At 38.7% G+C, this 23,875-nt stretch overlaps 1 protein-coding gene across 1 annotated transcript in view; it reads right to left on the bottom strand.

Moving 5' to 3' along the window:
- Positions 1–221: 221 nt before the first annotated feature.
- LOC307120715 (uncharacterized protein) overlaps positions 222–23,875 on the bottom strand; it is a 68,507-nt gene continuing 44,853 nt past the window's right edge. Inside the window, exons 7-11 of the mRNA XM_079807858.1 lie at positions 10,167–10,256; positions 10,012–10,079; positions 9,361–9,438; positions 9,169–9,223; positions 222–4,425 (exon numbers count right to left, since the gene is read on the bottom strand). Of these exons, the coding sequence (XP_079663984.1) occupies positions 3,394–4,425; positions 9,169–9,223; positions 9,361–9,438; positions 10,012–10,079; positions 10,167–10,256 (1,323 nt within the window). The 3' untranslated portion in view covers positions 222–3,393. The remainder of the gene's footprint in view (positions 4,426–9,168; positions 9,224–9,360; positions 9,439–10,011; positions 10,080–10,166; positions 10,257–23,875) is intronic.

Raw genomic sequence — 23,875 nt, 5'->3', positions numbered from 1 at the left:
CTGGTATATCTGCATTTGGTGACTTGAAAACAGGGCAAAATGGGGAGGGGGGAGAAATGTTTGTCAGGGTGGTGTCACACAGTTTCTGTGAGATCTTCTCTCAAGATTAGTGACTTTTATTGTTCTATTGTCGGGGTGTGGATCTAAGATTTTATCTTAGCAGCAAAACCGATCCTTACAGCTTCATTTAACTAATTTGCAAAAACAACAGACTCCTTTTTAAATTTGCTTAATGTTTATTAAAGACAAATTTTACATTAAAATTCTAATCCAGTGAGGTACAGTATAACAATAAAAAAAACTAATTGTGTTAAGATGATTAATTCAAGAACAATTAAGAATACAGTACAATAAATGAATACAAGTATAGAGGAATAATAATTTTCAAAAGTGTAGCAGATATACATTTATCTGAAGTAAGAAGAATATTGTCATCTATTGTTTATATCAGATAACCAGAATATTTATTTTGGAATTAATTTGATTCATGTTTGACGTTTATACAAACCAACAAATTACTAAAACATAAGTTTAAAACACACCAAAAATGTATGCATAAACAAACAGTAACAAAAAAAAAATGAATCCATAAAAAACATATAGCTACTAATGAGAGGTGAGTAATCTTGGCCAGATTTACTAAACAGGACAAATTAGCATGAGAGTGGACATTTCTGTACATGATCTACTGACAACATGCAAATAAAAGAACACAGACACAGCCAGATCATTTCCATAATGACCAGCGCAATCTACCAGTTAGCGTCTGGTTTAAGATGTGCTTTTTTTTGGGTGGTAAATAATGCTACAAACACCAGTAAACCGACAAGAAAGCCTTATTATTATCATGTTGCATATGTTTAATGCAAATTAATAATCGCAGGTGTGCTGTCACTCATTCAAAAATATTTCAAATTAATTACCAGAATCAATTCATCCATTAATTATCAGAATGAGGTTAAGAACAAAAAAAAATATGTATGCACTAGTTCTGTCAATCGATAAAAAATAAAATAAAATAATGAATTGCTAATTCATTCTGTACATTGTGTTTTTACTATTTTTATATTGTAATAATTTCAGTTACTCTCCAAATTAATGTAAAAAAACAACTTAAATACAGTATTGATCTGATAAATATTTAACATTTTGCAGATAAAATTTGAACTATTTGTTGTAATGACATCTTTTTATGAAGGCTAGTATCACTGATACTAAAACAGCTACTGATGACTGTGAAATACATTTTTTTTTACATTAATGATACACATTCAACATTACAGTATTAAAAGCTATAATCAATTCTAAGTTAACATAAAACAATCTTCACATAAGCCCATTATAATAAATGTCATATTTACCTGTGGTTTACCAGTCTAACAGAAATTGAAAAGTTGAAGTTAAAATTGAAGCTATCAAACTGTCTGCACTGCATAAATAGAATGACTCATTATTAAAGCTAAAGTTTTCTCTCTTAACTTTATTCTGGGATTAACATTAATGACAGACATCATTAGTCGCTGCTGTAACTTTAGGATCTGCCGAACATGATGCCGATCTGACGCGCCTCTCATTTTCTCATCAACTCTTAAGTTAATTTAAGACGTTATTTAACTAATTTAAGACTGCTCTTGTGAGAGTACTCAACAAAATGGGCATTTTGGCATAATTCTGTGTGTTATTCGTTCAAGTGCGAAGAGAACTCGATTCTGGCGCGTCTTTCAGTCAAGGGGTGCGTCTCAATCTGCTCCCTATTTCAATAGTCAGGGCACTGATCATGGCTTCGAAAACATTCATGAACACGATACACTGATTCACCACCTAGCTTTAGACGGTTCCTGGCTCTTGGCTGTGAAAAAAACGATTGATCTGTGTGAAGTAAATCCCCAAAAGTTATCAGCATCTCCATCCCCTGAAGATCAGGCACACATTCAAATTTAAAAAAATTGCCACCCGAAGAAACGTTACGTCAGCTTTGATAGTGAAATGTCATTAGCTGTCGTATGTCTCGTGACCGATTGCGTCATGCTCAAGTCGTGTGTATTCTTTGAATGAGATATGTATGAGTGCATTCACGGAGCGGCGGGATCATCATTTCAGCGATTAAAACATTAAGCTCAACTCTGTTCTTCACATGAAGACATCGTATGACTTCAGAAGACTTGGAATGCAACATGAGTTAATACTTTTATACTGTTTTTGGTCAGTATTAATTGCAAAAACCTGACATCCGCATCATTTGGCTGCTTATGCAAAGATTATGTTTTTTCCAACCCATTCTCACTCCCAAGGCGTCAAAGCAAATCATGTCTGCTATTACAAATGCAAAGAATTTAATTTGTCTTGATCTGATGCATTGGGCAAACAACTGAAATCAATGGAGCACCTGCGTGTCAATATAGTGAAGCCTGGGGTGCCTCTAGTGTCTTTAGCACTTGACCATGCTTCAGGTTTAGATGCATTAGGAGTGAGAATGGGTTGGAAAAAAACATAATCTTTGCATAAGCAGCCGAATGATCCGGATGTAAGGTTTTACAGACAGACTTTTACAAACTGGATTTGACAGCACCCACAAACGTAAGTATCTGTGTTTATACTAATGACTGATCTGTGATCAGTGATTTCTGATGTGTAACTATTTAAGTTCAGGCAGATTTTCTTTGTCTCAAAATCGTTTAATACTGTTTATGCATCAGTGAATCAAGCCAGTGACTAAACGATCAACATCAGGCTATAAAACTGCCGTTATAATGAATGACGCTGTTATGCTAAACAAAGCTCTTACTGTATTCATATCGATGTTGTGTTTGCTGTTAGTTGTGGTGAAAGCATTTTGTGAGAGAAATAGCGTTAATGACGAGATCACTGCATTCACTCGATCAATAGACTGTCTGTGAACTGAGCGTTCACATCAGAAGCTAAAATCAGGATAGAAAAATGCCTTTTATTTCTAAATTATGACATTTTATGATGTAAAAATCATACTAACAATATAAGTACACCTCAGGAAACATAAAATGATTAAAAAAAAATCCACTTAATGACCCCTTTATAGCATTTGTATAATTAAGAGCGTGATCATATAAATTAACGCTAGCCAAAGGATGCTGCGTTAATTGCGTTACATACTTTTAATGCATGAAAATGAAAAAATGAATCGCCTGCGTTAACGCACTAATTTTGACAGCTCTAGAATGCACATAATTTCCTGTGCGTATAAATACAAATAATCCATGCAATTATTAGTCAGAAAGACCCATTTTCTTATGTATAGTAGATATAGCCTATAGCTTTCTTCAGTATCAGTATCAATCAGTAGAATGTGGCACGAGTCTCTGACTATCATATTTATATGTTTAAACTCTCCAAATCCCAGTCTAATGTATGGCACGCCTAGCCACTCTTATATGCTCTCTTAGTTTCTTTAATTTCCTTTAAGACATCGAGAAGATCTTTATGTGTTTTCCTCATCTGAGCAATGGACTTGAGTAAACTTGACTTGACCTTTTCTGGATCATCTACTTTTCCCTTTCTCATCTGGTGAATGTCTATTGAATCTTTCACTATGAAGGCAACATCAACTATGACTAAGAGTCCACTCAACACGCCTGTGACTGCGGAGACTGCCGCCACTCCTGCTCGTCCCACTCTGGCGGTCTGAGCTGCAATCCTGCCAACATTTGCCAGCAGACCAAGATTCATGAGCTCTGTGGCACACACTGCTCTTCTTTTGTCTACTTTGCATGACGTTTTTACATGGTCAGAGGCTGAGTCACTGAAAAAATCCCTGAACTTTTGGATTATTTTGACTACCCTTCTTAGTGCGTTCAGCGAATCAAGAATCGGTTTACTAACACTTTCAAATTTTTGCTGAATTTCTTCTAGGTTCTCACGTAATGGTTTTTGTTTGACTGTGCTGGAAATGCTGGAGGCAGCACCTGTTACACCACCTAAAACTCCAACTCCAACACCAACACCTGTTACAATCAGAGATGCTCCAAAAGTGAACGGTGCCAAAATTGCACCAACCACAGCAGTGATTCCTCCAGCTGCTCCAATCACTGAACCTGTCAGACTGCCTACACTACATTTACGGTGTATCTCCTCTAGGGAATCTGCTGTTTCTCCCCACTCTTTAACTAAGGTCTCAAAGTCTGTATAGTGCTTGTTGTAGGCCTCATTAAAGGTCTCGATGGACTTCATGAACCTGCGTTCCAGTGCCTCTGGAATTCTCTTGTTTCTCTTCACTGCTTCTCTCAGGAATGGTTTAGCTAGAATCTCATCAGCTGAAGGCCTGTCTTTAGGGTCACGGCTGAGCATTTCTTTGATCAATCTCTGTAGATCCTTTGAGTATGAGTCTGAGATGTGAAGGGATTTTCCTTTATTGTAGGAGGCTTTTATAATGCGACGTTCATCATCATCTGACTGTGCAGGAAAAATAAATAAAAATAATTATATATACAAGGAAAATATGGTTAAAGATCCTAGATGAATAAACACTTGAAAGGTAAATCCCAGCTAACATGGAACGTTCTCTTAACTGTGGCTAACTTTCTGTCAAGGTTCTCTCAATTAACTAAAGCTCTACCAGTAACATTAATGGCAGGTTTCTTCAAAGTTATCTGGTCTTTAATCCTGTTTGGTAACACTTCACTTGAAGGGGTGTGCATAAGACTGACATGACACCTTCATAATCATGACTTGACACATGTCATGAATATGAAGGAGTTTGTAAGCATCTTTATGACAACTGTCATTAAGTGTCTTTCGCTCAATTATGTCATTTTTAATGCAAAGACAACATTATTTGAGATGTCTTAGTTATGACAACTTGACATAAACCAATACATCATAACCTGTCACAAACATGACATAGCAGATTAATTATCAAACTTAAGTATTAAAATATTAAATATTATCAAAATTAAGGGTTACTAATCTGTCAAATTATTTAATAACAGTGTCATGAATATTGTTCTGGACCTAAACTATGGCATCATAGAGCAAATCTTACTAAGTCATTGAAAACTCAGCTCAGAATGATATAGAGGCAGGTCAGGTTTAGCCATTATAATGTGTCTTAGCTAGACTTATCCATGATGTAAAAAAGCACTTAAATAAAATATAAATGTGCGGATGCTATAATGAACTGTTTTTGCAGTGATATGGACCAAACGCTGCATGGCTTAACCCACCATTGTACTGTTTTCATTTAATTTGGGGTGAATCAGTCTCAAAATACAATAAAATATAATTGTATCCATTTGAATTATTATTATTATTGGATGATTTATCTTATTTCTCGAACACCTAATCATATTTTTAAGTTATTTGAAATTGTCTATTATCTGACAAGAAAACATTATGAACTGAAAAATCCATGACGCTGTATTAAGTATTAACATTTAATGACATTTTAATGACAAATTCAAATTGTACCACTGAAAAAAAAGCATGACATTATAATGGCCTCAGTCAACATTAAAACCAACTACATGACAGTTTAATGTTAACCCTAGATAGCAAAGTAGTTTCTTAGATTTGATAATTAATCTGCTATGTCATGTTTATGGCAGGTTATGTTGTCTTGGTAATGTCAAGTTGTCATAACTAAGACACAATTGAGCGAATGAGACTTAATGACATTTGTCATAAACATGCATACAAACTCCTTCATATTCATGATTATGAAGGTGTCATGTCAGTCTTGTGATATGATACACCCCTTCAAGTAAAGTGTTAGGAGAAAACATTCCTAGAACAACATCCTTTAAACATTTAGAACGAAAACTAACTCCGAATGAATAAGGTTGTGTGTGGTAATTACTCGTAAATAGATTATATTATATTTTTAAAATACTCAAAATTAGACTACAGTTAATTTTTGTTTGATTACATATTATTCACGCAATGGTATTAACACTTCTTGTACAGAGTAGTGGTGTAATGCATTGGCCTTTATCAATCATTCAATCATGGCCTCCTAATATTCCCCATCCTTTGAATTGGCTCTATCTCTGTCTCTTTCCTCCACCTATTGCTGGTTTGTGGTGAGCGCAACGGTGCCATTGGTCTGTGGCTGCTGTCACATCATCCATGTACTGGTGATGGGTGAGGAGAGACCCCTGATATGTATATAGTAAAGTGCAATTGCAAATACAATTGCCTCATTTCATCTAATAAATTATATTGATTCTCTCTCATTTTTCCTTTTCATCTTTTTCTAATAAAGAGAGTCTTCCAGGTTTGTGGAAATGCACACAGACCAGTGTAAGGCTGGAATTAACTAGAAAATTCCGTGCTGTTTAATTGGGGAAAGATTACTCCAGAAATCTTGAGCATATTGAAGCATATTGAGAATCAACAAAGGTTTAGATGTTGATGTTTGATTGAAAAAAAGTTTGATAGTCATTCAAGCATGACACTGTAGTTGTCTTAGGCACAGGAATGATGGTAGCAGATTTGAAGCATAATGGTACAACTGCTTTAGAGAGTGAGATGTTAAAAATGTCAATCAGTACCCCAGAGAGCTTGTCTGGCTATCACTAGACCAAGCATATTGAAGTGTGACAAAAGGTTCAGGGCGCAATACTGTAACCAGGTCACCCCTTAATGCTATGCATTCTGTATCCTATTTTCTTGAAGTCAGTTATCCATATTTTATTCTTTACTTCAGAGTAATTTATGTTATGTATGGATTATCTTTGAATTGATTATGTATTTGGCGTTATACATTTACCTGACTGTTAATAAATTGTTACATTTTGATCTATGCTGACTTACTCTGAAATTATTAATTATCTCTAGTAGATTATGAAACAGGTATAATTTCAACAAATGGTTAAACAAAATGATTAAATGTGTGACTAACTATTAAATATAAATGACCAAACAACCAATTGGCATTCTAACCTAAATTCGAGATTATGCTAAATGGAGTCAGATACAAGATGAATTGGAATTCAATCCCTTTTGCCCAGCTGAAAAGACAGAACGCGCAGCGACCTTCACCCGCGAATCATTACCTCTATTGGAACGAATTTCAGCGGCCTTACAAGTCAAAACTGATTCTGTTTTCTTGAAGTTAGTGTAACATTTTTTAAAAGGTTAGTGTGATGTTCCTGAAACATTCTTTCAACTTATTTTTTTACTAACAACTCAACATTCTAGGAACGATGATGTGTAACATTCCAAGAACATAAAAATGCCCAGTTTCCTGAATGTTAAAAGAATGTTATTTAAAGGTTAGTATGATGTTCCTGAAACATTAACACACCTGCTGTTAACAAGCAGAATTACTAAAGGAAATATAAACACAAGAACAGAAGCTACAACTGACTTCTACAAAACACATTCGTGGCTCCTAGCATGCATTGCAGCACAAACAAATTACGCAGCTGAATAATTTTACAATTTATATTTTAATATATTTTGATTGTCAGCATTGTTATGGTTTGTATGATGAGCGTTGCGCGTCTCAACTATTACACAAGAGGTTGTCAATGGTTGAATTTGTTTATTACTGTACTTTTTTATGAATGCCTGCTGGCTAAGTTAAAGGTTAACAACAACAGACTGGTGATCCCAACTCTTTTTTTAGCCAATGTCCGGGCGTTGGACAACAAAATGGATTTACTAAGGCTGAGAATTAATGTGTGCAAGGAGATGAGAAACTGAGGTGTGCTTTTATTCACAGAAATATGGCTTAGTGACAATATACCAGACTCGGCGCTCCAGATTAGCGGCATACTACTTCACCAGGCCGACCGGAGTCAGTTATCGGGGAAGACTTGGGGAGGTGGACTCTGTGTGTATATCAACAAAGGTTGGTGCACTAACTGTTCCATTATTAGCACCCACTGCTCTGTAGCTGTTGAGTATATGACCATCAAATGCTTTGAGTGTACTGACTGGCGGGTCTTCAGGGAAGAGAGATGGATCTGGAGTAGGCATCCTCTGTCACCTGTTACATCAGTAAGTGTGTGGACGATGTTACTACTACCAGAACAATAACTATCCACCCTAACCAGAAGCCCTGGATGACTGCGGAGGTCAGATCTCTTCTGAGAGCTTGAGATACAGCATTCAGGAGGGCGACACAGAGGCGCTTAGAGTGGCAAGGAGAAACTTGGGTACTGGCATAAAAAGAGCCAAGGCTGACTATGCTCTCAGGATACTGGGTCACTTTTCTACGAATGATCCCCAGAAAATGTGGGCCGGTATTAAGAGCATCACTGATTACAAAACAAGAGACACTGAATGCCCTGAAGACCCGTCTCTTCCTGATGCTTTTTATGCTCGCTTTGAGGTATCTAACACAACTCCTAGCACTAGACTCAGTATACCACCTGGCGAGCAGCCACCCAGTGCCTATTGGCTGGTTTAACACAATGACGAATAGAGAAGCGATGGGTCATTGCCCGTTGATCACGCCTCTTGTGGTCTGAGTCATTTGAATTATGTGCAGTAGAAACTGAGCAGACTCCCCAGACCAATGTTCAATCTTAAATTGAGCTTGGTCTGGTGATAGCCAGACACACTTTCAGGGGTACTGATTGACATTTTTAACATCTCACTCTCTAAATCAGTTGTACCATTATGCTTCAAATCTGCTACCATCATTCCTATGCCTAAGACAACTACAGTGTCATGCTTGAATGACTATCACACACTGATCACCATAACGGTGACCTCAAACTAAACTTTTTTACAATCAAACATCAACATCTAAGCCATCTAACAGCTTCTGTAGACATCTGGCATAAATAAAGTCAGTCTGGATAGTAATGTGTGAAGCTGGTAATGCTGTTTGATACATAGATACATTAAATCCTGAGAGATTTAATGTATCTTATCTTCAGTTGATTTTATCTTTCATCTTTATTTTTTTGCAATGTTTGATGCGTTTCTGTTCTTGCAATGTTTAAAATCCACATTTCTTGTTGAAAGAATGTTTCAGGAACATCATACTGACCTTTTAACAACATTTCTCTACAACTTGAAATGCTACAAAAAATGTATGTGTATTAGTATGGTATAGTTAGTTAAATGTTAACCTTATTTATGTTAATGCACAAAAGTTTTCTGGTTTCTAAATTATAAAGATAATTTAAATTTATATTTCAATTGACTAATTGTTGAGAAGGAAAAACCAAAAAAAATACCCACCCACACATCCAGCATGCAGAGATCATAGAGCACCCATCCCAATGACCATATGTCACTAAACAAAAAAAACAAATTCAATGGATAATGAAAAATCTAAAAATAGTGTTTTATAAAATAGAGTAAAACTGCAACTATGGTTTATACTTTAACTAGCATTTATTTAATGTACATTTAAACTTTTAAAAAACAAACCTTTTGGAATTATATTTCTTCTTATGAACTTCTGGGCTGATATAGAGGTCTGAACCAACTACTGATTTTGCATAAGATCTGGAAACAACAACAACAACAACAAATCTATGTAAATGCAAACTGATACAACTCAGAAAGGACTCTTAATGGGGATCTACTGAAACATCAGCCGGAAGAGAAAAAATACTGAAATTCTTGGGCAACAACTAGAACACCAATCACTTAAATACTCTCATACATATATGTGACTCTGGACCACAAATCCCGTCATAAGGCGCACAAGTATATTTGTGGAAATAGCCACACATATTTCAATTTTTTTGGCACCCTCAGATTCCAGATTTTCAAATAGTTGTATCTCTGCCAAATATTGTCCTATTATAACATTAAGCTTATTTACTCAGATTTATGATGTATAAATCTCAATAAAAAAAGATTATGACTGGTTTCGGGTCCAGGGTCACATATTATGAAATATAATAGTTAGGATTTGTTTAGTTATTCCAAACAAAATTAAATGGCATTTTTAAATTAGTTTTTAATCCAGTGTGTAGATCATTTTTGGTTTTGGTAAAAAAAAAAAAAAAAAAAATTTTTTAATTAAATTCCATTCATCATTTGATCCTATTACTTTTTGTTTGTTTTGTTTACCTTTTCAATGCTTTTGAGTGTCCAAAATCTCCTAGATGGACGTAACCATCTTCAGTCATAAAAATATTCTATAGTGACAACAGAAATCTCAAATTATACACATTTGATTTGGTGACAAATGTTTTATTGAGCTTTATCTTTATCTCAGTGTCTACCTGGGGTTTTATATCTCTGTGAAGGATATTCCTCTTCTCATCGTGCAGATACTGCAGAGCCAGGCAAATCTGAACAAACCAGTCAAGGATCTACAAACAGAAGAAACACATGGGGAAAGAAGGAAGCATCACTTTATACTCATAAAAATCTGCATCCTTACTCTAACAAGCTTGTTTGTAGCCTTTCATCACTATGGGAGCTCAGGCCAACATCACAAAGTGAACCAATTATAGGGTTTAGTATGTGGCAGGAGGGGCAATTTTTGCAGTCGTCATTGTAAAAAATGCACTGAGCCACTGGAGCCACTGTGGCTGGCAGTGGCTCAGTGGTTCATGTAGGTTGTCTACAAACTGGAAGGTTGGTGGTTCAATCCCCAGTTCCACCTGACCAAGTGCCGAGGTGTCCATGAGCAAGACACCTAACCCCAGCTGCTCCCGACGAGCTGGATGGCGCCTTGCATGGCTGACATCGCCGTGAATGGGTGAATGTGAGGCAAAAATGTAAAGCGCTTTGGATGGCCGTAGGTCTGTTAAAAGCGTTATATAAATGCAGTCCATTTACCATTGTTATTTGCCGTTTTAGCCTATTATCTGCACCCATGGGCTATAGAAACAGGAATGTACGTGCTGCCTGGTATGCATCACTTTTAGTGAACTTCTGCGTCGTTAACACGTTTCCATCAGTGTTTCCTTGAAACTGGATGCGAGTACCTACGCTAAGGAGAATGCCCTGCTAGTTGTTTGGTAGATCATAACCTGTATTTGGTTATGATAATCTGTCTAATGTCTGTTTTAGAGATGCTGACTTCTTTTAAGAGCGTGCTTACTGTCGTTATCGCTGTTTCCACAAACTGGATGCCCTTACAGAAAGAAAATAAATTTCCCTATATATGAATGATCAATATATAAAATGATATGATGGTATATTTGAAAATATACCAAATACTATATTGTGTTAATACATTCAAATATATTTAATAATAAATAAGGAATTGCAGCTTTTCATATATTGAAAAATATGTGACCATATATTTACTAATATATCATCATGTATGTAATTTTAAATTCAGTAATACATTTCATAATATGTGTGTGTTTGTGTGTGTGTGTGTGTGTGTGTGTGTGTGTGTGTGTGTGCGTGTGTGTTCAGATATGGTACTGCAAGTGTATAATATATGGCAGATGTATTAACTCATGCAGTATAAACACATACACAGAGATAGATGCATAATATAATATTTCTTATATTTCATATTTTCAAGCTAGTTAACAATAGCACTAAAAGGAACACGGCGACTTTTTGGGAGTTTAGCTTATTTACCGTATCCCTCAGAGTTATATAAATCTCAGAGTGAGTGAGTGAGAGTGTGAGTGAGAGTGTGTGAGAGTGAGAGAGTTTGTGTGTGTGTGTGTGTGTGTGTGTGTGTGTGTGTGTGTGTGTGTGTGTGTGTGTGTGTGTGTGTGTGTGTGTGTGTGTGTGTGTGTGTAAATTAATAAAGTAGTTGCAAACTTTATTGTGCATAATCTCATGCTGTATTATCACAGAGCTGTTATAATCAATAATGTAAAATCAACACATCACCCGTACAATTAGAGATTGGTCTCAGAATGATATTAGTATATCAGGTCACTAAATGGTGATTATGTTAATAATGTTAATCAAAACATAATCAACTCCTGAAGTTTTATTTTAAGCAACTGTTTATTTACTGGCTCAGTTGCAATATTAAAATAATTTTGTTAATTTTGGGGGGTTTTGGCTCTTTGAACGATTGACTGAGCTTGATTATTCAATACAGTTCTCAAAGTGAATATTTATCTATTGTGTATTTTATGTGTCTTGGCAGGGCCTGGGGGCCTCATTTATAAAACTTTCCATAGATTTCATCCTAAAAGTCGCTGCTCTATTTAAAGGGGTGGTAAAACACATTCTTTTGAAGGCTTGACTGTGTTTGTGGGGTGCACTGTAACATGTGTTCATGCTTCGTTTTAAAAAAAAAATGCCTTATTTTTCATATATTTGACCTTTATTCTACACTGCTCTGTCCCTCCTTGTAAAACGGTCTGATGCTTTCCGGGTTGTATGAAGCCAGTCCCTCAAAAATACGCAGTGGGCTCTGATTGGTTAGCTGGCCCAGTGTGTTGTGATTCGCTAAACGCCTAGTGCGTATGTCGGAAACGTCACGCCCCTTACCGGAGGCTGTGCTTTGAGAAACAACGGCGTCAATAAAACCATGAGCCCGAATCAGACCCAGAACATTTGAGTGAAGATGATCGAGCAGAACCTGTTCAGTCCTCAAGAGTAAAGACTGCGGATCTATAATGATCGCTACTGAATAGCACTTTAACTTTTGTATTTTTAGAACGATTATAGCCAAATATCTGTCGCAAGAACTAACCCAAAACAAACACTAAGCACTGGCTTTAACTAGTAAGTTAGCCAAATCACACACAGAACCATGTTTAGCAAGCCTGTATATTAACAATACATAAAAGCTCTAATCAAAGAATCATTTACACTAATGTCAGGTTCGCTGTTGAGATTTTAACGTTAGTGTTTGTAACGTTAGGTGTTCGTCGGATAACGTTAAGTATGAATGAGCATTTAACAGACTGGTTTGCAGAACAGCGTTGTCATCTGTTTACTTCCTTGCTACAACCTATTACAGGAAAACACATCGATGAAAAATAAATCAGACTTACAGGTTGTGGCCCGTGAACAGCTTCTGTTTGTAAATCCAGCTTTCAGGACAAGCCGTGGTGCATATCCTGTATTGAACTCGCGAAGTTTGTGGAAGTTTGTGTTGTCCTCCGTGAAATGTTCAGCGCGCGCGTCGTGTATCCACGCACCGGCAGTGTTTTTTTCACGCAGCTGACGTTGTGCAAATCCGGTGTTGAACTCGCGAACTTTGTGAAAGTTTCCCTCCGTGAGATGTGCTGCAGGGAGCCCTGCGCGCGCCTGATTCCCCGCTGACTCAAACACACGTGCATATAACATGCTGTATGTTAAACGCTCTGCAACGCACGCCCATCCCTATGAAGGCTGAACAGAGCAAGTACCCCAGACCTGCAATCCGGATGAAAATAACAGCGTTTCCTCGGCATCGCGGCAACAACACTCCAGCCTACTATACCACAACAGCGCCGCGATACAAAATGGCCTCACCCCCCCTTATTTAATATTCTCGGAGGAGGGGTTTATGTAAATATTGAGCCTGTTGATGTCACCAACCCTGGAGGAATGTGTGTAGTCGCCTACTGGCCGTTTGCTGTAGTTCTTAGAAACTGATTTCTTTAAAAGCAAATATCTCCCTTTGCTTTAAACTTTGAACGTTGTAACTTTGCAGATGTTGTTTATGCTCAAGCAGCAACATTACACGCTAACTAAAGTTAGAATAGTGAAATCGTGGTTTACCACCCCTTTAAAGATGTTTATCAATGTAAGCAAGTATCATTCGGTGATTATTTGTCTCTAGAATATCTGGGCATTGTGCTAAAAGGTGCACCACGCATCCTGCTTATCATTATTTATAGGCCTCCAAAATATTCTCCGGCCTTTATTGATGACTTTACAGAGCTGTTATCAGCAATCTCAGTATGACTGTTTTGCTATTGCTGGGGATTTTAACATTCACATTGACAATGCTGAATCCAGTACAACAAAAGATCTCATGACTGTTCTTAACACTTTTGATTTGACACAACATGTACACGGACCCACACATGATCGTGGACACACTCTAGATTTACTTATCAGTAAGGGTCTAAATATTTCATCAATGGTTATTAAGGATGTAGCACTGTCTGATCATTTCTGTATTTTCTTTGATATATCAATCTCTCCTGCCATTGAAACTAGATCTGTCTCTGTCAAAAAGAGATGCTTAAATGAGAACACTAGTGTGCTGTTTATGAAGGCTATATCTCTAACACCAAGCATATCTGCAGACTCTGTTGATTTTCTCTTTGACTCTTTTAACTCAAAAGTTAAGAGTGTAATTGATGATATTGCTCCTGTAAAAATCAGAAAAAAGAGTGGCAAACAAAAAGCACCTTGGAGAAACTCAACAGCAGTGCAATTAATGAAAAGACAATGCAGGAAATCTGAACGCTTGTGGCGAAAGACAAAACTTGTTGTCCATTACAACATTTATAAAAACAGTCTTCGTGCTTTCAATGTGGAACTAGGCAAAGCTAGACAGACCTTCTGTTCAAATATTATAAATAGAAACATAAACAACACACACACTCTTTTTGCTACTGTTGAGAGACTAATAAACCCCCCCCAATCACATTCCCAGTGAAATGCTCTCAGACAGCAAATGTAGTGAGTTTGCTTTCTTCTTTCTTTTATAAAGAATAAAGAAGCTTTATTTCCTTCTTTCTTGCTTTCTTCTTCTCCGAGAAAATCATTAATATCAGAAATGCGATCAGCACATCCTTGAGTTGCTCTGAGATGAGTCAGATCAGACCACAACCTCAGAAAATTATTATGACTGATTTTGAAGCAATTGATGGTAAAATTTTAGAAGAAACAGTACAGCACCTTAAAACATCAACCTGCGCCCTTGACACACTCCCCACTTCTTTTTTCAAAAGTGTGTTTAACTGTTTAGAAGCAGATCTCCTAGAAGTGGTAAACGCCTCACTTCTTTCTGGGACTTTTCCAAACTCCCTTAAAACTGCAGTAGTAAAGCCTCTCCTTAAAAAGAGAAATCTGGATAACTCCATATTGAGCAACTACAGACCAATCTCAAATCTCCCCTTCGTAGGCAAGATCATTGAAAAAGTTGTTTTTAGTCAGCTGAACAAATTCTTGAACTCGAACGGATACTTTGACAATTTTCAATCTGGTTTCCGACCGCATCACAGCACAGAGACAGCGCTTATAAAGATTATAAATGATATTCGCCTCAATACAGATACAGGCAAAACATCGATTCTGGTACTACTGGACCTCAGTGCCGCATTCGACACTGTTGACCACAACATACTTCTTGACAGGCTAGAAAATTGGGTTGGGCTTTCTGGAATGGTCCTCAAATGGTTCAGGTCATACTTAGAAGGGAGAGGTTATTATGTGAGTATAGGTGACCATAAGTCTGAGTGGACATCCATGACATGCGGAGTCCCACAAGGGTCAATTCTTGCACCACTCCTATTCAACCTGTACATGCTGCCACTCAGCCAAATAATGAAAAATAACAAAATGGCTTACCACAGCTATGCTGACGACACCCAGATCTACTTAGCCCTATCACCTAATGACTACAGCCCCATTGACTCTCTATGTAAATGCATTGATGAAGTTAACAATTGGATGTGCCAAAACTTTCTTCAGTTAAACAAAGACAAAACTGAAATTACTACATTAGGAAACAAAGATGAAATTCTCAAGGTGAATGCATATCTTGAGGCTAAAGGCCTGAAATCAAAAAATCAAGTCAGGAATCTTGGTGTGATTTTGGAGTCAGACCTGAGTTTCAGTAGTCATGTCAAAGCAATAACTAAATCAGCTTACTATCATCTTAAAAATATTGCAAGAATTAGAAGCTTTATTTCCAGGCAAGACTTAGAGAAACTCGTTCATGCTTTTATCACCAGCAGGGTGGACTATTGTAATGGTCTTCTCACTGGCCTACCCAAAAAGACCATTAGAAAGCTGCAGCTCATACAGAACACTGCTGCCAGGATCCTGACCAGAACCAGAAAATATGACCATATCACACCAGTCCTCAGGTCTTTACACTGGCTTCCAGTTACATTTAGGATCGATTTTAAAGTACTATTACTTGTATATAAATCACTAAATGACCTAGGACCTCAATACATTGCAGATATGCTGATTAAATACAAACCAAACAGATCACTCAGATCATCAGGATCAAGTCAACTAGAAATACCAAGGGTTCACTCAAAGCAAGGAGAGTCTGCGTTTAGCTATTATGCCAGCCGTAGCTGGAACCAGCTTCCTGAACAGATCAGATGTGCTCCAACAGTAGCCACTTTCAAATCCAGACTCAAAACACATCTGTTCAGCTGTGCATTTACTGAATGAGCTATGCCACTGTACGTCCGACTGATTGCACCTTATCTTATGCATTTACTCAATGTGCTCTGTGCTTTGTCCGAACTGCTTGCACTTTAATTATGTTTCATTTTAACCCTGTTTTATTTTTAGTTTTTAATTATACTTTTATTTTTTAATTATTTTGTATTTTGTTAAGGCTGTCTGGGTGGAAGAGGTTGAGAGACGGGGGAGCTTAAACAGTTATTGTGGTTCGAGTCCACATAGAGACGGGGGAGCTTAAACAGTTATTGTGGTTCGAGTCCACATAGTTATCCTCAATTTAGACCCCGACGTGATGTCTCTGATCAGGTAAGACATGAATTTGGTTTTGACTACCTGATTAGTGGCATCACTGAATAAATGTTATTGTGGTTCGAGTCCACATAGTATAGCCTTGGACGTGTAAGAGGATAGCCCTGGTGTTCCGGTCCAGGAAGATTTGTCTGTAAGGGTAATGTTTAAATGCACAGTTACCTGACAAATATTTTTTGAGTACTCGCTCTGGTGCGAGGAAGACCCATTTAGATCTGCTCTGGCGGGTAAAACATCTAGAGAACACCCTCAAGTTAGGCCAAGAAGATTTGTCTGTAAGGGTACTGTCTAAACGCACAGTTACCTGACAAATATTTTTAACGTAAACCTGACTCTCCGTTTTCTTCAACCCCGGATAGGGGATTTCATCTATATTTTTATTTCCTTTTAATTTCATTTTAATTCCTTTTATAACTATTATACTATATATATTTTTATTTCATTCACTTGTAACTATTTTAACTTCATTTCTGTGTAAAGCACTTTGAATTGCCACTGTGTATGAAATGTGCTATACAAATAAACTTGCCTTGCCTTGCCTTGCCTAAAAGTGTATGTACGCACAAAAGCTAGATTTTGCATATGCCCCCCAAAAAAATCTGATTTATAAAACCATGTGCATGCCAGAACCTGCACAAACATTTATGTATTTAGCAGACGCTTTTATCCAAAGCGACTTACAACTGAAGAGTACAGGAAGCAATCCGTCACGAAGAGGTGAAGAATGCAAAAAGTCCTTGAAATAGTAAGTTATGGACATTACTCAGAGTCGTCTGAGCCAGAATAGGGAGGGAAAAGAGGAAAGAGAAAAGTTTTATTTTATTTTATTTTTTTATGATGAGATTACCAGCAGTCAAATCACCCTGTAGCTCAAGACTGGTTTCCCACTGAACCTAAGCAGGGCTGATCCTGGTTAGTACCTGGATGGGAGACCAACTGGGAAAACCAGGTGTTTGCTGGAAGAGGTGTTAGTGAGGCCAGCAGGGGGCGCTCACCCTGTGTTCTGTGTGGGTCCTAACACCCCAGTGTAGCAGTGATGCGCGGGTCAATGTATAAACAACCCGCACCCGACCGACGTTTTCAACTAACCCGCCCGCAACTCGGACCGCAAAAAAAAAGAAGAAAATATTGTACCCGACCCGCTTCCTGACCCGCATTTTTTAAAAGTAGTAAATGCTCATCGTAGCTCATTGGGCCATTGAGAAAATGTTTCAGGCCCTGGCGTGGTGCTCAGAGGTGCAGCGGCGAGAGCAGGCAGTTCTTGAGGCGGCCCATCATTTTCCATTTCAGCTCCAGATGCATATTATTGATGAACGCGATGTTTATGTTTCGACCCGGCTTGAAGAATTCATCAGCCCACATTTGGAAAACATTTGGAAAAGTGTGAAAGCCCTTAGGAGCGCAAACTGTTATTTTTCTGAATGCTGTATGATATAGCCTAGTGTTATGTAATACAGGCTTGATTTATTCATTTATTTCGTTTAATTTTCTTAACAATTAAGATGCTGCATGTGTTTATCCAGTCTAATCGAAGTGTGCGTCTCTCCCCCGACTTTCCCAACAAAAATCCCGCCCCCTCTCAGAAAATACATAAAACTGACTTTAAATGCGTTTAAAAGTAGCCTATTAAAATGGTACAATGGCATTGCTCAGTTCAACGTTTTGGGAAATCGGGCATTTTGTCCCGCGGCAGCATTTATTCAAAAGTTAATAACGCTCAACATTCAAAAGGTAAATAAGGATTTATTGACGATCCGACCGACCGTGACCCGAATATCATTAAAAATATTTTTGGATGACTCGTAACCGCGGGTAACCACGGGTGGCCGCGGGCACCCGCTCATTTTGGATCAACCCGCGCATCACTGCAGTGTAGTGATGGGGACTCTACACTGCAACAAGCAGCGTCCTTCAGATGAGACGTAATACCGAGGTCCTGACTCTCTGTGGTCATTAAAAATCCCAGGATGTCCTTCGATAAAGAGTAGGGGTGTAACCCCGTCATCCTGGAAAAATTTGCCCATTGGCCTCTGTCCATCACGGCCTCCTAATCATCCCCATATACAGATTGGCTTCATCACTCTGTCTCCTCTTCACCAATCGGCTGGTGTGTGGTGGGCGTTCTGGCGCAATATGGCTGCCGTTGCATGATCCATGTGGTGCTGCACATTGGTGGTGGTTGAGGAGATTCCCCCCTTCTATATGTGAAGCGCTTTGAGTGCTTTGACTCATGCTACTCGCGACAGCCACACTTCTTATAGCCACTGATAAGTCCCTGAATTTTGGACCATTCTTCCTTGCAAAATGTCTCCAGTTCAGTCAGGTTTGATAGTTTCCGAGTGTGGACAGTCCGCTTCAAACCATTCCATAGATTTTCGATGATATTAAAGTCTGGAGACTGGCCATTCTAGAACATTGTATCTGTCTCTGTGCATGAATTCCTTGGTAGATTTGGAGCAATGCTTTGGATCATTGTCCGGCTGAAACAACCAACACCGGCGTAACTTCAACCTCTTGACTGATTCTTGAACATTGTTCTTAAGAATCTGCTGATACTGGATGGAATCCAGGCGACCCTCAACTTTGACAAGGTTTCCAGTAACTGTGCTTGCCACACAGCCCAATAGCATGATGGACCCACCACCGAATTTTACAGTAGGGACAGTAATTTTACAGCAGGTTCTTCTCCTGGAACGCAGTGTTCTTTTTTCAGCCATACAAAGGGCTTCTGGTTGTGACCAAATAGCTCCATCTTAGTTTCATCTTCCCACAGTACATTATTCCAAAATGATTCCGGCTTGTCCAGATGAGATTTTGCAAACCTCAAACGACTCTGCTGGTAGCAGTACACAGAAAATGTTTTTTTTTCCGCATCACCCTTCCATTCGGCAATTCCTTGTGCAAAATACGCTGGACTGTGGAATGATGTACAATGACACCATCAGCAGCAATATGTTCTTGGGAGGTGGTGTGTGACCATTCTAACCATTCTTTGCCTTTCAGATATCTTTCTTGGCCTGCCACATCTTTCCTTCACAAGGATTGTTCCTGTGGCCCTCCATTTTCTAACTATATTTCTGACTGTGGAAACAGAGATCTTAAACCTTTGTGATAACTTTTTGTATCCTTCTCTTAATTCATATTTGTAGCATCTGTAGGAATTGTGGGCGCAGACACAGTTTAATGAATCTTCCAAATGATTCCGTCAGAAATGACCCCTTTACAAAGCCCTATTCAGCTCCAGACCCCAGGAAATCTACCATCTATCACAAGAGAGACCGAGGCTCCATTCTGCCCGGAGCTACTACTTTTATTTAATAATTACTTGATTGCCTATGAACTTTTGACCAAAACTTAGACAAAGAGGACAAAAGACAAAGAAACAAACCAGATCTCTGTCTATTCAATGACCGGTAAATGAACTCCATGTGACACAGCTAAAACTCCAAGCAAACTCACAGAAACTGTTACATATGAAGTGCATCAAATAATTGATTATTGGACTTGCATTCAAATAGCCTTCAACATAGCTTAGTGTGTTTACAACTGATACACGTGACTATTATGCATGTATATCACTCCCAATTCATGCAATTATGTAACTATTGAATGAGTGGATGAAAAGACACCGTGTTTGATATCTTTGTGTTCGTATGGGTATAATCCAACAGTTGAGCTGAATTAAATCTTTATAGAATTGATCATGTCCTTATAGTAAGAAATTAGGTCTAAATGTACTCTCTGCTTAAGAGCAGGAAACTAAATTCTATAGATAACCCAATTTTATGGGAGGGGTGGAGACACAGTCACCCCTGAAACCTAATTGACCAGAACCCATCCAGGGGATGGGCAAATATTTGATCATATTTTATCAATATTTGTTTTAATCTCAGAACATGGACGAAGAGTGCCGGTTCACAGCCAGTTCAGAGTTGTTCAGTTGGGTTGAGTCCTAGCAGTTGACCAGAGTTGAGTTCTGAACGGAGAGCTCACAGAGACGATCTGACGATCGTGGCAGACCAAGATCAGAGAAAATGGGTTAAACAACGATTTCATTCAGGCCATCTGCTCTTCTCTCACTTTCCTTTCTTTTACTTAAAGTTTATTTTCTTTCCGTTAAGTCTCGGGTTCTGTTAAGTTTCGCCGTAAAGTTTCTCAACGAGTCTCCAACAGCGCGCTTCAGCTTCAAACAACGCCCACAAGACTTCCATCCAGCCGCCAACACGCCACGTGATTGGCTTACCAAGATGTCGATCAAAAGACACGACCAGACCTTCAGCGAATCAAAGACCCGGGAAAACCCCTCTCCAGTGGGGAAAGAGAATTCCCTGTCTGAGAAGACACACAAAAGCAAGTAATACCTCTAGATTCCGAGCTGAACTGGTGCATTAGATCAAATTTAATAACCCTGCCTAAGAAACGATAGGAGGTTAAATTACTGATCAATGGTTTCTTCAGGTCATGTGTCATAAATGCATATATTGCTTGGGATTTCATAATTTCTCTCTCTTAAAACTTATTATTTTTCTCACCTCCTTCCTTTCTGCTTACGAATGTAATGTCTTGAACTGCCGATCTAAGTTACCTGGCTGTTAAATAGTGTTTCACTATTGTTCGGATATTAATATCCGCTGCAGAGTTGATATTTACGGCCCGTTCAAATGAACGCTGGAAGATTCATTTGCTCGGCTGTAAAATAGACTCTCAAAATTCCCTATGAATTCATTAATTCATTCATTTGAGCTAAATAGACCTGTTTCCCTTTAACAGAGTCCCCTTTATAAGTTCTTACATATCCGTGGACGAATAAGTTAAGGGGTAAACATTAATTCTGAATTATTTATCATGTAATTCGAGTCTCTTTCATTTTAATTCAGTTCCCCGTTTGAGTTATTATTTGATCTGACTCATAGTGGCTACATATTGATTAATTATACTATTTTTTTATGTCATTAGGGAGTTCTTTTGAGATTCCCATGTTTCTACTTTCCAGTAGAGAATCAAAGAGAAGCACAACTAGCCATTAGTTGCCTTGAATATCCTTTTTCATGATTGGTTGCACGTGTTTATTGTTCATTGAGCCAATTACATCAATTTTGTGTTGCAATCAATCAGCATTAAGTGACTACAGGTATTCAAATCAACTCAATTGAAAGGGTGGCCAAACTTTTGCACTACCCTTTTTTCACATTTGATTGTATTTCATACAACTCAATACTGCTACACTAAGAATTTTGGTCTGAAAAACATAGCTTTATCAAGCTTTCTCTAGGAACTGAATGGCAAATTACTACAATCTTTTCTTAAAAAGATTGAGCAAATTATCCTGCAGCCTCAAGCCCAAACTTGTGCATAAAATGTATAGGGGAGAGCGGGGCACAACCTAACACTTTTTGACTTTCTCAGTTTGTGTGAATCCACTTGGGTACAGAGAATTATTTTTTTTTTCCCCCACATTAATTCCACACATTTCTAGTACAATTATGTGGTATTGTTTCATTAATACAGTGTTTACTTTTTTCTTGATTTACCCAGAAAGAATGGAAGTGAAATGTGACAACATGCCCTGTAGGTGGGGTACATTGTAAATGAAAGCTTTAGCATAAGTTCTGCCGGGAAGACTTAATTGTCACGTCACTTCAACTTTTTATCTATCCAATCACATTCTAATACTTGGGTATAAAAGATCGGTAATTACTCATGTCTGAGTTCGCAGATTCTGACGCTCCAATCCACCGCCATCCTCCCCACCACCTCCAAGTCAAATCCTTCCCTACATCCACCCACCACCACCAGGATGGTCCCTTCCATACCTCACGGGGGGTCGGCTGCGCCTCTGCCTTCGCATCTTCGCTTCTCGTCATCGTCTCGTCTTAGTCATGGAAAAAAAGGTCGTTGACGAACATATTTAGTCTCGTCTTGTGACACGCAGCTAACGCGCTCATCTTCAATAACGCCTCACGGCCCTCCCTCACGGCTCTCGCGTGCAGCAGTGGCTCAGTGGTTCATGTAGGTTGGCTACAAACCGGAAGGTTGGTGGTTAAATCCCCGGTTCCACCTGACCAAGTGTTGAGGTGTCCATGAGCAAGACACCTAACCCCAGCTGCTCCCGACGAGCTGGATGGAGCCTTGCATGGCTGACACCACCCTCAGTATATGAATGAGTGAATGAGAGGCAATGTGTAAAGCGCTTTGGATGGCCATTGGTCTGTTAAAAGCACTATATAAATGCAGTCCATTTACCATTTAAACTATGGAATAGTGTATTTGACTGATCTTCTATCAACTTATAACCCATTACGATCTTTAAGATCACTAAACTCTGGGCTTCTGGTAGTACCTAGGATATCCAAGTCCACTAAAGGAGGAAGAACGTTCTCATATTTGGCACCTAAACTATAGAATAGTCTTCCTGATAATGTTGGGGCTCAGACTCACTCTCCCAGTTTAAATCTAGATTAAAGACGCATCTCTTTAATCAAGCATTCACATAATGCATCTCATAACCTTGTACTCCATTTATATCAGTGCACATGATTCTTTGCTTAAATGCTTTGAACAGCAGCTACGCTAATTATTTTCCTGTTCTGTTTTATCTCGGGACGCCCATCCTGAGGAAACTAGAGTGTGTCAGCTCCAGTCTGGATCCAGCCTCTTATGAAGACTTCAGATGACCATCACCTGTGAAGAGATGACTCCGACTCCTGCGAGGACTTCAGATGACCATCACCTGTGAAGAGACGACTCCGACTCCTTCGAGGACTTCAGATGACCATCACCTGTGAAGAGACGACTCCGACTCCTGCGAGGACTTCAGATGACCATCACCTGTGAAGAGACGACTCAACTCCTGCGAGGACTTCAGATGACCATCACCTGTGAAGAGACGACTCCGACTTCTGCGAGGACTTCAGATGACCATCACCTGTGAAGAGATGACTCCGACTTCTGCGAGGACTTCAGATGACCATCACCTGTGAAGAGACGACTCCGACTCCTGCGAGGACTTCAGATGACCATCACCTGTGAAGAGATGACTCCGACTCCTGCGAGGACTTCAGATGACCATCACCTGTGAAGAGACGACTCAGACTCCTGTGAGGACTTCAGATGACCAACACCTGTGAAGAGACGACTCCGACTTCTGTGAGGACTTCAGATGACCATCACCTGTGAAGAGACGACTCAACTCCTGCGAGGACTTCAGATGACCATCACCTGTGAAGAGACAACTCTGACTCCTGCGAGGACTTCAGATGTCCATCACCTGTGAAGAGATGACTCCGACTTCTGCGAGGACTTCAGATGACCATCACCTGTGAAGAGA

This window comes from Gobio gobio (genome assembly GCF_949357685.1).
Source record: "Gobio gobio genome assembly, chromosome: 2".
NCBI lineage: Eukaryota > Metazoa > Chordata > Actinopteri > Cypriniformes > Gobionidae > Gobio > Gobio gobio.
Note: the sequence above shows the minus strand (reverse complement) of the source record. Positions and strands in the feature narration are given on the sequence as shown.